This window comes from Microtus oregoni, unplaced genomic scaffold (assembly GCF_018167655.1).
Source record: "Microtus oregoni isolate MIOR12 unplaced genomic scaffold, Mior012 000086F_ref0000336, whole genome shotgun sequence".
In the NCBI taxonomy this organism is placed as follows: Eukaryota; Metazoa; Chordata; class Mammalia; order Rodentia; family Cricetidae; genus Microtus; species Microtus oregoni.
The window spans coordinates 4,338,271-4,351,514 of record NW_024544552.1 but is presented as its reverse complement, the minus strand read 5'-3'; the positions used below and the strand labels follow the sequence as shown (position 1 = coordinate 4,351,514).

At 42.0% G+C, this 13,244-nt stretch overlaps 1 protein-coding gene across 1 annotated transcript in view; it reads right to left on the bottom strand.

Annotated features, from left to right (window-relative positions):
- LOC121442018 (cyclic AMP-dependent transcription factor ATF-6 alpha-like) overlaps positions 1-13,244 on the bottom strand; it is a gene marked incomplete at its 5' end in the record, with an annotated part of 174,219 nt that overhangs the window by 157,330 nt on the left and 3,645 nt on the right. Inside the window, 2 exons of the mRNA XM_041643453.1 lie at positions 1,510-1,597; positions 3,693-3,769. Of these exons, the coding sequence (XP_041499387.1) occupies positions 1,510-1,597; positions 3,693-3,769 (165 nt within the window). The remainder of the gene's footprint in view (positions 1-1,509; positions 1,598-3,692; positions 3,770-13,244) is intronic.

Below are 13,244 nucleotides of genomic sequence, written 5' to 3'. Positions count from 1 at the left end.
AGGCAGGTCTCAGTGAACTGAGGCCAGCCTGGTCTACAAAGTGAGTTCCAGGATAGCCAGGGCTGTTACACAGAAAAACCCTATCTCAAAAACAAACAAAACAAACCAAAAAATAAATAAATAAATGATACTAGCTGCCAGCCTCACCAAGAAACATGAGCTCTGGGTTCTGGGAGAGCCCCTGTCTCAAAGAAATAACTCAGAAGGTGAAGGGGACTAGAGAGACGAGGCAACAGCTATGAACACTTGCTGTTCTAACAGAGGAGGGTTTGATCCCAGCACCCATGAGGCAGCTCACAACTGTCCATAACTCCAGCTCCAGGAGAGCTGATGTCCTCCTCTGACCTCCACAGGCAACAGGTACTCACACAGTGTGCAAACACACATGCAAAGGAAACAGTCATACACAGAAAAATATTTCTAAGTGAGAGGAGGGGACACAATTCCTCTAGCCTCCACACACACATAAATATATGTACTACACACATACACCACACATACACCAGAAAAAAATTTAATAGAGATTAAGGGGAATAACTTTCATATCTAGTTAACAAACAAGGTAAGATGTATTAGTAAGAAGAAGCTATAAGTTATGAGAATGTTATTTTCTTCAGAAGAAAAAAAAGTCTAATTTTTATCCTATAGTAGGTTGGCTCAAGGGTCTTAATAACAAAACTGTAGAACAAAACCTGAGTGGCCGAGAAGCTGCATGAAGTCAGGGAAAATGTATAACGTGTAATCACGCTAGCCAGGGCTAAAGAGAAATAGAAGCTTTATTCAAAAAAATAAATAAATAAATAAACCAGCATTAGAGCTAGAGATGGCTCAATAGTTAAGAACTGACAAAGAGAGAAAAAAGGAGGGAGGGATGGAGGGAGGGAGGGAGGAAAGGAGGGAGGGAGGGAGGGAAGAAAACTGACTAATCTTCTGAAAGACCCAGGTTCAATACCTCACACTCTAGTTCAGGGGCTCAGACACCTCTTCTCTCTTTGGGCACCAGACACACAGCGGTGCAGACATACATGAAGGAAAACACTCACACTCATAAACTTTAAATTTGAATTTTTAAAAATTAAATTAAACATTAAAATCCAAAGTAAACTACTGTAAAACTGCAGTTGAACTCTCTGTTCAAATAACAAGGGTTTTATGGTGTGTTGATCTGCTCTGAATGACAGACTGTGACAGGTCTATCATTACATACTAGGCAACCAACACAGGAGACAAATACAATGTTTCAGCCAATTTCCTGTTCTCTCTGTTGCCATTACAAAGTTTGGATCACCTGAAAAATACAGCATTAGCCAAGTTGTGCCCCTTCCTCAGAAGAATGTACATCAAATGCAAGGAACCCCACTATCAGGATCCTAACTGCTGGTAACCCTAACCTCATCCTTTTCATTTCATAAACTCTGTTGGCCAGGGTTTTCTGAACCACTTAATCCAAGTATTACGAACTATCCCAAGAGTCTGATGGGAGCGTTGAAGGGTGAAGCCCATCCTTACCTGAGCAGAAGTGGCTACTGGAGCTCCAAATGTCGGATTCCCAAGGCATTAAATCCAAATCAAAGTTAAGATGATCAAAATGATTTTCCTGTAGGTATCATACCAGCAAATGATTAAAACAAAATACACATAACTTGGAATCAAACCGTCAGGCATTTTACTATGAATAACATACTTGCTACTACCCTATCTAATAAAAAGAATCTAAGGCAGCCGGGCGGTGATGGCGCACGCCTTTAATCCCAGCACTCAGGAGGCAGAGGCAGGCGGATCTCTGTGAGATCTAGAAGAGCTAGTTCCCGGACAGGAACCAAAAATAAGGTACAGAGAAACCCTGCCTCGAATATCCAAAAAAAGAATCTAAGCCAACCACTTCACACTGCAAACGCATTTTAGAGAACCCAGAGATACAGCCATTCTGGCTCACGGAAGGACAAGAACAACTAGAAGAGGTAACAGACTCCATGAGTCAAAGATTACTGAGATTTACTCTTTTCTGTGAAAACAGACTATTTAAGATTCACAAAATGGTGACAATAAATCTCACTAATCTTTGAGTCATGGAGTCCATTTCCCCTATGGCCAACTGTTGGTGGCACAGGCCTTTAATCCTAGCACTTGGGTGGCAGAGGCGGGCAGATCTCAGTGAGTTCGAGGCCAGCCTGGACAAGCTCCAAAGCTACACAGAGAAATCCTGTCAAAAATAAAATAAAATAAAATTCACAAAATGAATCTTTTGCATAGAGAGATCCAGATCCAACAAGAGAGATGTTTTAGATAAACTAGTCCAAACAAACAGTTATTCATATCCTCTCCCTGTAAAAGAAAGAACACAGACACAGCCAAAAACAACGCAGGTATCATGAGGGTGGTAAGTACCATTAGACAATGTTCTTCCCCACCTCTCTGTGGTTCTCGAACTTCTAAAATCTTTATAAATTCAACAAATAAACCCAAAACCCATTTTTAAGACCAATAAGACAACTCAGCAGGTAGAGGTAATAAAGAATGAGGCAACCAGATATATATCTACATTAATATATACATTAATATATATATATTAATAAAAAAAACCTGGGGCTGAAGAGATGGCTCAGAAATTAAGAGCAATGGCTGATTTTCCAGAGGTCCTGAGTTCAGTTTCCAGCAACCACATACATGGTGGCTCATAACCATCTATACTGAGATCTGGTGCCTTCTTCTGGCCTGTAGCATACATGCAGACAGAACACTGTATACATAATTAATAAATTATGGGAGGCAGGGGCAGGTGTATCTCTGTGAATTCAAAGTTACACTTCATAGCAAGTTCCAGACCAGCCAGGACCATATAATGAGACCTTGTCATAAAAAAAAAAAAAAAAAAAAAAAAAAAAAAAAAACACACACAAAAACTAAGTCATTTTAATGGCTCAAAGAATTACAATAAGCTTTTAAAATTAATTTAATTTAATTTTATGTAGATATGTTTTGCCTGCATGTATGTCTGTGCAGCATGTGTGTGCAGTGTCTGCAGATTCCAGATCCTCTCAAACTAGAGTTATAAGCAGTTGTTAGAGGCCATATGGGTGTTTAGAATTGAACCAAGGTCCTCTGAAAGTGCAACCAGTGTTCTTAGCCACTAAGTCATCTCTCCAGGCCTCTAATAACAGTTTTTATATAGTTCTCTGAGTAATCACAAGCAAAGGTAAAAATATGACTAATTTTTAGAGCTCTTAAAAAGGAAGCCGGTAAGCTTGACTATATCTATGACTCACCGTGCCTCTAATTATTACTATTCCCACGAGCCGCAAAGTATCTAAAGATCAAGGAATAGGACTCGGTGAGGTGGTTCAGCCCTAGAACCCCAGCACTCAGAAGGCTGGGGCAAGAGGACTACTAGGAACTGCAGGCCGGCTGAGACACACAGTAAGTCCCAGACCTGCCAAAATACAGAGTGAAGCCTTGTCTCCAAAAGAAAAAGAAAAAAAATGACTTTCCCAAAGTCCCCACCCCTAGGACTAACATATGCTAAGCCAACGGGTCTTATCAAACCAGCACTCAGGAACTTTATAGCTCTGTATTTACTGACTGCAAAGGAGCTACTAACACTCCTGATTGATGATGTCTTTTAGCTGCCAGCCTAACTACTGTCCTGAAGCCCTCGTGCATTAATCACTCACTATTTCTCCTCCAGGACTTACGTAAGTTTCATTTGCTGCATCGAACTGCACCTCATCAGTATCTGTGAAGTAGCCCAGCTCAGCAAACAAAGTAGACTCTGGAAAAAAGGACAAAGAAAGCAGCGGTCACTCATGAGCCCAGCAGTGGGACAACTCTGCGCCCTGGGGCAGATCTATTAGCTTCCACTGGGCCCTGCTACTGCTGACAAGCTCGAGCAATGTGAACATCAAGAGAACGTGGGCTTGGCTCCCCAGAACATATGAAAAAAGTTGGGTACAGTTGTACATATCTGTAATCTGAGCACTGGGGAGGCAGAGAAAAGTGGAGCCCTGGCACTTGCTAGCCACATCAGTCAACTCCAGCTTCAATAGGAGACTGTCTCAAAAACAAAACAAAACAAAAAGTAGAAGTGTGCCAAGATGGCTCAGCAGTAAAGCATCTGCAGCACAAGTCCCATGACCTGAGTTCTATCCCCAGAAGCCACACAGAGTGGAAGGAGAACCAACTCCACAGGGCTGTCCTCTGACCTCTGCACACGCACTGTGGCACGCCCACCCTCACTCCAACACACACACACACAAGAAAATTTAATTGAAAAAAAAAAAGATGGAACTGACTGGAGAAGACACCCAACACGAACACACACATGTACATGCACTCACATGCACACATACACACACAGAGGAGTAAGAGCACATATAAAAGTCTATGTAGATAATAAAAAGACTCACCTAAATTTTGGTAAGTTGAAGCATATTCTAATTTCTAGTGAGGTTTCCTTATAAACCAAGAAAAATATGGACAAGAAAAGATTCTTCAATAGTCTATATTTAAAAAAAAAGTTTAGAAGGATCATGAACTATAGGCTCAATGTCCTTTGTCTATAGCTAGTGTCCACTTAAGAGTGAGTCCATGCCATATTAATCATTTTGGGTCTGGGTTACCTCACTCAGGATGATGTTTTCTAATTCCATCCATTTGCATGCAAAATTCAAGATGTCATTGTTTTTTACCACTGAGTAGTACTCTAATGTGTAAATGTGCCACATTTTCTTTATTTATTCTTTGGTTGAGGGGCACCTAGGTTGTTTCCAGGTTCTGGCTACTGATGATTATCTTAAATATCACCATGGAACCTTCATCCAGCAACTGATGGAAACAGAGGCAGAGACCCACATCGGAGCACTGGACTGAGCTCCCAAAGTCCAGTTGAAGAATGGAAGAAATGAGAATATGAGCAAAGAGGTCAAGGCCATGATGGGTTCACTCACTGAAACAGTTTACCTGAGCTAACAGATCACCAACTCCAACTGCACTGGGAAGGAACAAGCATAGGACCAAACTAGTCCCTCTGAATGTGGTTGACAGTTGCATGACTGGGGCAGACTAAGGGGCCACTGGCAGTGGCACCAGGATTTATCCCTAATGCATGTACTGGTTTTTTGGGATCCTAATCTTCTGGATGGATACCTTGCTCAGCCTAGATATAGTAGGGAGGGCCTTGGACCTTCCACAAAGTAATATGCTTACCCTCTCTGAGGATTGGATGGGAGTGGGGTGGGAGGGTGTGTGAAGAGAATGAGAGGAGAAGAAGGATTGGGAACTTGGATTGGTATTTTTTAAAAATCTAATAAAAAAAAGTTTAGAAAAAGGTCAAGGAGCTGACAAGGCCCAATAATTGCTACAATCTGTAAAGTTTCCCTTCCCTAACACTTGAAGAACTCATTAAAAAGAGTTTCCCAGCTCCAGGTCCTCCTTTGTACTAAACTCCTGCAGGGATTTCCATCCACTCTACTGCCAGCCCACTGATCCGTTTCTAGCGATCTGAATTAGAACAGCACCCATAGGTGAAAACATGCGAATGCTGAGTCCCAGTTGGTGAACTGTTTAGGAAGGATTAAGAGACATGGCCTTGTTGGAGGTGTGTCACTGGGGCTGGGATTTGAGGTTTCAAAAGCCCATGCCAGACCCAGTCTCACTCTGCCTGCCAGCTGCCGGCAGATCAGGACCTAAGTTTTTAACTACTGCTCCAGTGCCATGCCTGAGCCAAGCTCCCAGGCAAGCCAATCACGGGCTAACTCTCTGAAACTGTAAGCAAGCCCCCAGTTAAATGGTTCCTTTTATAAGTTGCCTTGGTCATGGTGTAACAGAACAGTAACAAAGATATTGGCTGACCAAGGACAGAAATCTTTCACCAACAAAATAGAACAGAGCAATAATGTATAGATAGCAATAACGCCATGCTATCCACGCATCTGTCAGAAAAGGCTACTTTAAACTCAGCTCCAGAGCAAAAAATCATGCACACAGAAGGCTGGGAGGATGTGTCTTACCTAAAACTCCTCCAAGTTTTCTGCATTTGCTGTTTCTCATGCCTCCTCATTCTTTCCTAAGCCTCCAGCCAGGCACCCCACTCCATACACATTATTCGTGTCGCCAGTGACCTTCACGCTACCAAATTCAACAGTAAATCCACAGTCTTTGCCTCTCCTAAATGAGAGGCATCTGATAGTTTATCCTTTCTTATTTGTTGAAACATTTTCTTCACATAGCTTCCAAAATACTGCATTCCCCCGATCTTCCTCCCACCTCACTGATTGACCCTACCTACCCATCTCTCGAACTGGAAACTGGTCCTGGGTTCAGCAAATTTTCCTATCAAATGTTCCCTCTTTGAAACTCCAATGAACTCATAGCTTTAAATAGCATGTCGGTGCCAGGCATTCCCCAGTATGTATCTCCAGTTGATAATGTCAAGAAGCATAGGTAACACACTGAGTTTACATCTCCTCCAATTTAGTACACTCCAAAATGAGCTCTCATTACTTCCATCAAGCCTTCTTCTGTTTCTGTCACTTAGTAATGGATTCAATTCTCCTAGTGGCTCAAGTCAAAAACCCTAAAATCACTGTTTACTCCTCTCCCATGCTCTCTGTACTAGATCTACTTCCAAATCCTATGAGCTTCCAATTCAAAACACATCCATAATCTGGCTTATTACCTTTCACTCATTCTTCCTTTCTTCCCTAGCCTACCCAACACAAAGAAGTCAGTTTCTAAGACAGCCAAGCAATGAGGCTGCTGGGGGTTTTTGCATAGTCATCTGCAGCAAAGCCTGGTATCCAAAGAAATGGTAGAGTGGGGAAGAGCAAGTTGCCTGGTGTAGGTGGCAATATTCCCTAGGCACCAATGAAATGGAGCTGGTGGGAGGGGAACAGCATGGCAGATGGAAGAGACAGCATGTGTAGTTAGGAGCGATCACAACTAACAATCTGCTAACCGATAAGGCAGATGAATAAATATATCTAAAAGAACTGGAGTGTGATGTCTCACTGAGGAAGAATTTAAAACATGGAGGGGAAGGCTAACTATAAGTTGTTGGATTGAAATAATTACTAAGTGACCTAATTTTAAATACATTCATATACAGCCAGGAGTGGTGGTACATGCCTATAACCCGTTTCAAGCCATCCTGTGCTACATTCCTAGTTCCAGGCAAGCCTGGGTTATTATATGACAACAGCCTCAAAAAGGAGGAAGGAGGAGGAGGAGGAGGAGGAGGAGGAGGAGGAGGAGGAGGGAGGAGGAGGAGGAGGACGGAGGAAGAAGGAGGAGGAGGAGAAGGAGAAGAAGAAGAAGAAGAAGAAGAAGAAGAAGAAGAAGAAGAGAGCAAGAGATCATTAAAGATATTTACGAGTGTGTATACACAGAGACATGCATTCATTCCCTAGTTCTGTCTGCTGAAAGGTTTATGCACAATGACGCCCCAATAGAATGGAAATAATATGCTCAGACATCAGATATTAAACACCATCCTCCACTAAATGAAAATCATTATGGGGCTCTTTGGAAAAATGGCTGATTTGGAGCAGAGAACATATAAAATAAGCCTAAGAAATCTTGATTTTTTTTAAAAAAAAAACAAAGAAAATTCTCAGCAAAGATAAGAGCATATCAAAAGAAGAGTGGTCACAGTTCTGTAACAGCATTCTTGCCTGACATGTTCAAGGCCCTGAGGTTCAATCCTAGTACCTCATGAACACACAAACAAAAAGGACATGAATATGTCCAAACACCACAGACACTAACATGAAAGAACTCCCACTGATCAAACCTGAGAAAGCATTAGAGTAAAAGTTTACAATTCATTAAGATTTAAAAAAAAATCAATGAATTCACATGGACGGAGGAAGGAAGGGCGGGAAAGAGTTTTCTTTCTAATGCTGTAAGCGCTGTTTGCAAATTAATAACTAAGATAGGATAGACAGACAATGTGCACGCGGCAGGCTGCCACACTCAAGAGGATAGGGGTGTGGGGATTTTAATGACAGCAGGACATTAGTGTCCTATCACATTCTGTCCCCTGAATATAAAGAAAAACACAAAAGGCAAACTGACTTTACAGAGGAGAAACCTGACAGGTGGCAACTTAGCTTTAATCATGTGACCAAGCACCTTCGACAGCCAGCATCATGCCATCAGCACACCTGCCGCTGCATGGCCTGAGTCTGACCCAGATTATTACTGATTTCTAGCACAAACAACTGCCGAGAACATGATAGACAGGAAAAATCTAGAGCTATTCCAAAATAAAGGCCACCAATGAGACATGTGAGATAAAAGCACTGTGTGTTTCCAGGGAGAATTCCAGACTAGAATGGAAAAGCCATTGAGACAGTCAGCAAAATTTAAAATGTCTGTGAAATGAACAGAAGTGTTGCGTCAGAGTTTGTTTTCTGAGTGGAAGAAACACACTGTGGTAATATAGAAAAGCCTGGGATGGGCTGTGCTTGTTATTTCCTGGTGGTGGTGGGCTTGATATATACTGTAGTATTTAAGATGGGGAAGATAAAAAAGAGAAAGAAATGGTGCAACTGTGACATGACGGGAAAACTGCAGAAGGGCATGCAAGAGTTCTTTTCAGTGCTCTTGCAACTGCAGATTTGAAACTGCTTCAGAATTTTAGATGGACATTACGGCACAGACCTCTGGTCTTGGCTACTTGTGAAGCTGAAGCAACAGGATGACTTGACTTGAGTTCACCAGTTCAAGGCCAGCATGAGGAACACAAAAGTCTCAACTCAAAAACATGCACGTGTAGCTACACACATCTGCATCAGTTAACTATGGGAATAGTCTCCTGGCTTCTGTCATAGCCCTCAGGCAGGCTTTTCAGTACACCAGCTACAACAAAGCTGTAAAAACAAAGGACTGGGATGGGGTTATAGCTCAATCGGTATACTATACATGAAGCCCTAGGTTTAACCCACAGTACCACATAAACCGGGCATGGCACATGCCTGTAATTCTCCTACTCAGGAGGTAGAAACAGAGAAATGATAAGGAAATTCAAGGGACCGGTGAGTTGGCTCATCTGGTAAGGGGCATGCTAAGCAGGTCTCATGACCCAAGTTCCGTTCTCAGAACCCATCTAAAGGTGAATGGAGCCGGGCAATGGTGATGCACACCTGGAATCCCAGCACTTGGGAGGCAAAGGCAGGCAGATTTCAGTGACTTTGAGGCCAGCCTGATCTACAAAGTGAGTTCCTGGATAGCCAAGAATGTTATACAGAGAAACCATCTTAAAAAAAAAAACAAAAACAAAAAACAAAAAAAAGGTGAACGGAGAAAACCCACTCCACAAAGTTGTCCTCTTACCTTTACACATGTTACACATACACAACAATAACTAACTAAATTTATTTTAAGTTAAGATCAATTGTAGCTGGAGAGATAGATGGCTTAGTAGTTAAAGGCACTGGCTGTTCTTACAGAGGACCCGGGTTTAAGTCCCAGCACCTACAACTATTTGCAACTCCAGTTCCAGGGGATTTGACAACCTCTTCTGACTTCCACATGCACTAGACATGGACATGGCTGCACAAACATACATGGGCAAAATACCCATACATATAAAATAAAAGTAACCTCAGAAAATTTACTTTTATTTAAAGTAAACTAAAGGTCATCCTCAGCTACACAAGGAATTGGAAGTCAGACTGGGCTACATAAAATCCTCTCAAAAAAATGAAAACAATTCGGGCGGTGGTGGCACACACCTTTAATTCCAGCACTGGGAGGTAGAGGCAGGCGGATTTCTGTGAGTCAAGGCCAGCCTGGTCTACAGAGTGATTTTCAGGACAGTCAAGACCATACAAAGAAAACCTGTCTCAAAAAAAAAAAAAAAAAAAAAAAAACCTGAAAACAAAAGTTGGTCAGACACGGTATTGCCTGCCTATAAGCCTAACACTCTGGGGCAGAGACAGGAGAATGGAAAGTCTGAAGCCAACCTGGTTACATAACAAAACCCTGGCCAGACAGTGCACGCCTTTAATCCCAGAATTTGGAGGCAGAAGCAGGTGGATCTCTCAATCTGAGGCCAGCCTGGTCTACACAGCAAATTCCAGGACAGCCAGAGGTGTACAGAGAAATCCTGTCTTTAAAGAAAAAACGAAAAGGAAGACCCTGCTGAGCCTGCTGAAGGGTTAGAGATGTAACTCCATCTGCAAAGTGAAGCGTGCACAGATCCTAGGATCCCAGCACCTCGCAGACAGAGGCAAGAGGACATGAGTTCAAAGTCATCCTCCATCCTTAGCTACATAGGCCATAAGAGTCTATTTAAAAAGCAAAACGAAAACAACAAAAAAAACCTTTTAAAAGGGATATTGAAAACAAATATGATCAACAATATATAAAGACAGTCCCAAAAAGTTAGAACAGACCTGAAAAATCCCATCACCTGGAAAAACCAGGGCTGTCGGTGTCTGATGGAGGTGCACGACATGTAAACAGCTATTGTGAAGCTCATAAAGCACACAACTGTGGATAGCACACACGTAATTCTTGATAACGACAACCAACAACTACGTGACTAGTGTCGAGGTTGCTACAGTACACTCCCTCACCCTTAGTTTAATACTATGCTCCCTCTACTTAGAAAAAAGTTACAGTAAAACTGTGAGCCAGGTTACACTGGTAGACATATCATATCTCTTAAATCTACTGTGTCTTAATTGCATCATTTGCTCTTGTATTTTACTTAATCTCAGACAGCATTTATGTGTGTATTATATGTGCACATATGTATCATACAATGTAAGAGGAAAGTGACCTTACAATCCAGGTTTTGTAAGCACACACCACACTATGATGGGCACACAGCACACTTCTCAAAACAAGTTCCTGTTGTAAGTGGTTGGTGGCCACAGTTAATTCAAGGTAAGAAGGAACCTTGTGATCTGGCTTAGAACTATAAATGTTGTCATGCATTTATGGTTCTTTTTTTAAATAAACATCCTGTTCTTAAGAAATACCTGGTCAAGTATTTAGGAGTTTCCTTCCACATGTCCGTGTTTCAGGTGGTGGACGAGGGGAAGTGTGGGTAATAAGGGACACAGTAAGTGGGGCGGGATTTTAACAGTCGGTGCATAAGAGAAATGTGAGTATCAGTGTACTGATCTTTCAGCTTCTGTGGTTTAAAAAAAAAATGAAGACATACACTTCTATACCTATAGACTGTTTCATTAGACTCCACGAGAAACGAAGGGCACAAATCACGGTAGAGTATTAAAATTTACTGCCTATTCCTATGTCCGTCACCAATTTTACACTCCCAATATTTAGACTTCCCTCAACAATAGCAGCTACGATTGTTAGCTTTCTTAGTGAGCTTTTCAACCTCACCTCCCTCTGCCCTGACCACATACTTGTTTACTCCTCCACAGTGATCTCGCATTTTACTTCATCTCGGCCTGATCAGAGTCTTATTATTTTCAATATGATGGAAGGTGGGGTCACAAGATGGCTCAGTAAGTAAAGGTGCTTGCTGCCAAGCTTGACTTTCTACGTTTGATCCCCAGGACCCACATGATACAAGTAAAGAACCAATTCCCAAAGTAATCTTCTGACCTCCACACGTGTGCCTTGGCATGCAGACCACCCACACACACACAAATAAATAAACGTAGCCAAAAAAGAAGAAAAAGTTGGGGTCACCCCTGAACATGGACTTTTAAGAAATTTCTCTATTTACAAAAAAAGAAGGGAAAAGGAGAAATGCGGAAACAGCACAAAGGGAAGTAACATCTAAGGAGACTTTGGCATTGTCCCCCCTCCAAATAGAAGAAGTGAAATCACTACACGTTTCTTTTCTAAGAGATGGGAGAAATGCTATGCGCACCAGGAAAATAGCTTGAGCAACTTTTAATAAAGCATAGTGATCTGAAACACACAGAGAAGGTCAGATTCAATCTAGGAACAAGAAGCCAACTTCAGCATCTGTATGGAGGGAAGGCAAGCGTGTGATGGGGGAAATGAGGAAAGGACTGGAAGTTCTGATTCAGAGCATGAAAGAGGAGGTGCCAGAGGCTTCAGAGAGAAGCTTTAGGGAACAATCATCAAGTAATTAGGCAGGGAATGGACTGGCCGAGCTACTGAAATAGCCAAAAATCCTAGCAGGCAATGTCAGAGAAAGCACCAGTAAGTTAGTAGCTACATTTCCCAGTGAAAGTGATGAAAGAATCAGCAGGTCTCTGCAACAGGAAGAGGTGGAAGACTGCAAACTGTGACAGGATAAGACTGACACCTAGACATTGCTTGTGGAGGAAAGGAGCATGTCCTAGAAATGGCAGAGAAGGAAAAAAAAAAAAAAGACAACTACTATATTCTGCGGTGCCGGGTGCAGAAGGCTTTCACCAGAACTTTGGGGAAAGCTGTGTCATCAGCGGGGTGTCACACTTTGGTTAGTACAAGAAAAGGAAGGAAGAGAAGCTTCAAAGAAGATACTAAAGCCATGAGAGAAACCGCAGCAGCAGGAAGCTTCTCATCTTGACACACATCTCAAGTGGCTTAAAAAAAAAAAAAAAAAAAAAAAAAAGAAGGAAGAGAGAGAGAGAGAGACTTTTGAAAAGTTCAAGCAAGAGGGAGAGAGGAAGAAAGCAGAGGAAAGTTAAGATTGTAAACTAGCCAGGAAAGATGCTCAACACCATGTAACATTAGAAAACTGCAAATTAAAACAAGGACCGCCACACACCTGTTAAGATGGCTAAACTCAAAGTACTGGCAACTGCAAACACCATCAAACAGAAACATCCACTCATTGCTGGTGGAGACACAAAATGGTACAAGCTTGGTGGTTTCTTATAAACCAAATTATAATATGATCCAGTAATTGAGCTCCTTTGGATCAGTCCAGATGATATGAAAACTTACATCAACACAAAAACCTGCACACAGATGTTTAGAGCACCTTCATGTCTAACTGCCAAAAATCAGAAGCAACCACAATATCAACATGTAAAGAGACACACAAACTGTGTACTCTAAACTGTATTATGTCCTCCAAAAATTCATATGGGCACTATAATCCCCAAGATGGCTATATCTGACGCAGGGTCTTGAGGAGATTACTAAGGCTAAATGAATCTGGAAGAAGAGGATCATGCTTTCCTCCAACACCATGTGAGGACACAGCAAGAAGGCAATCATCTACAAGCCAAGAAAAGAGGGCTGGCATCCAAACCTGAGCATGCCAGCATCCTCCACAGCATGTAGAATACTGTAATGACAGATCA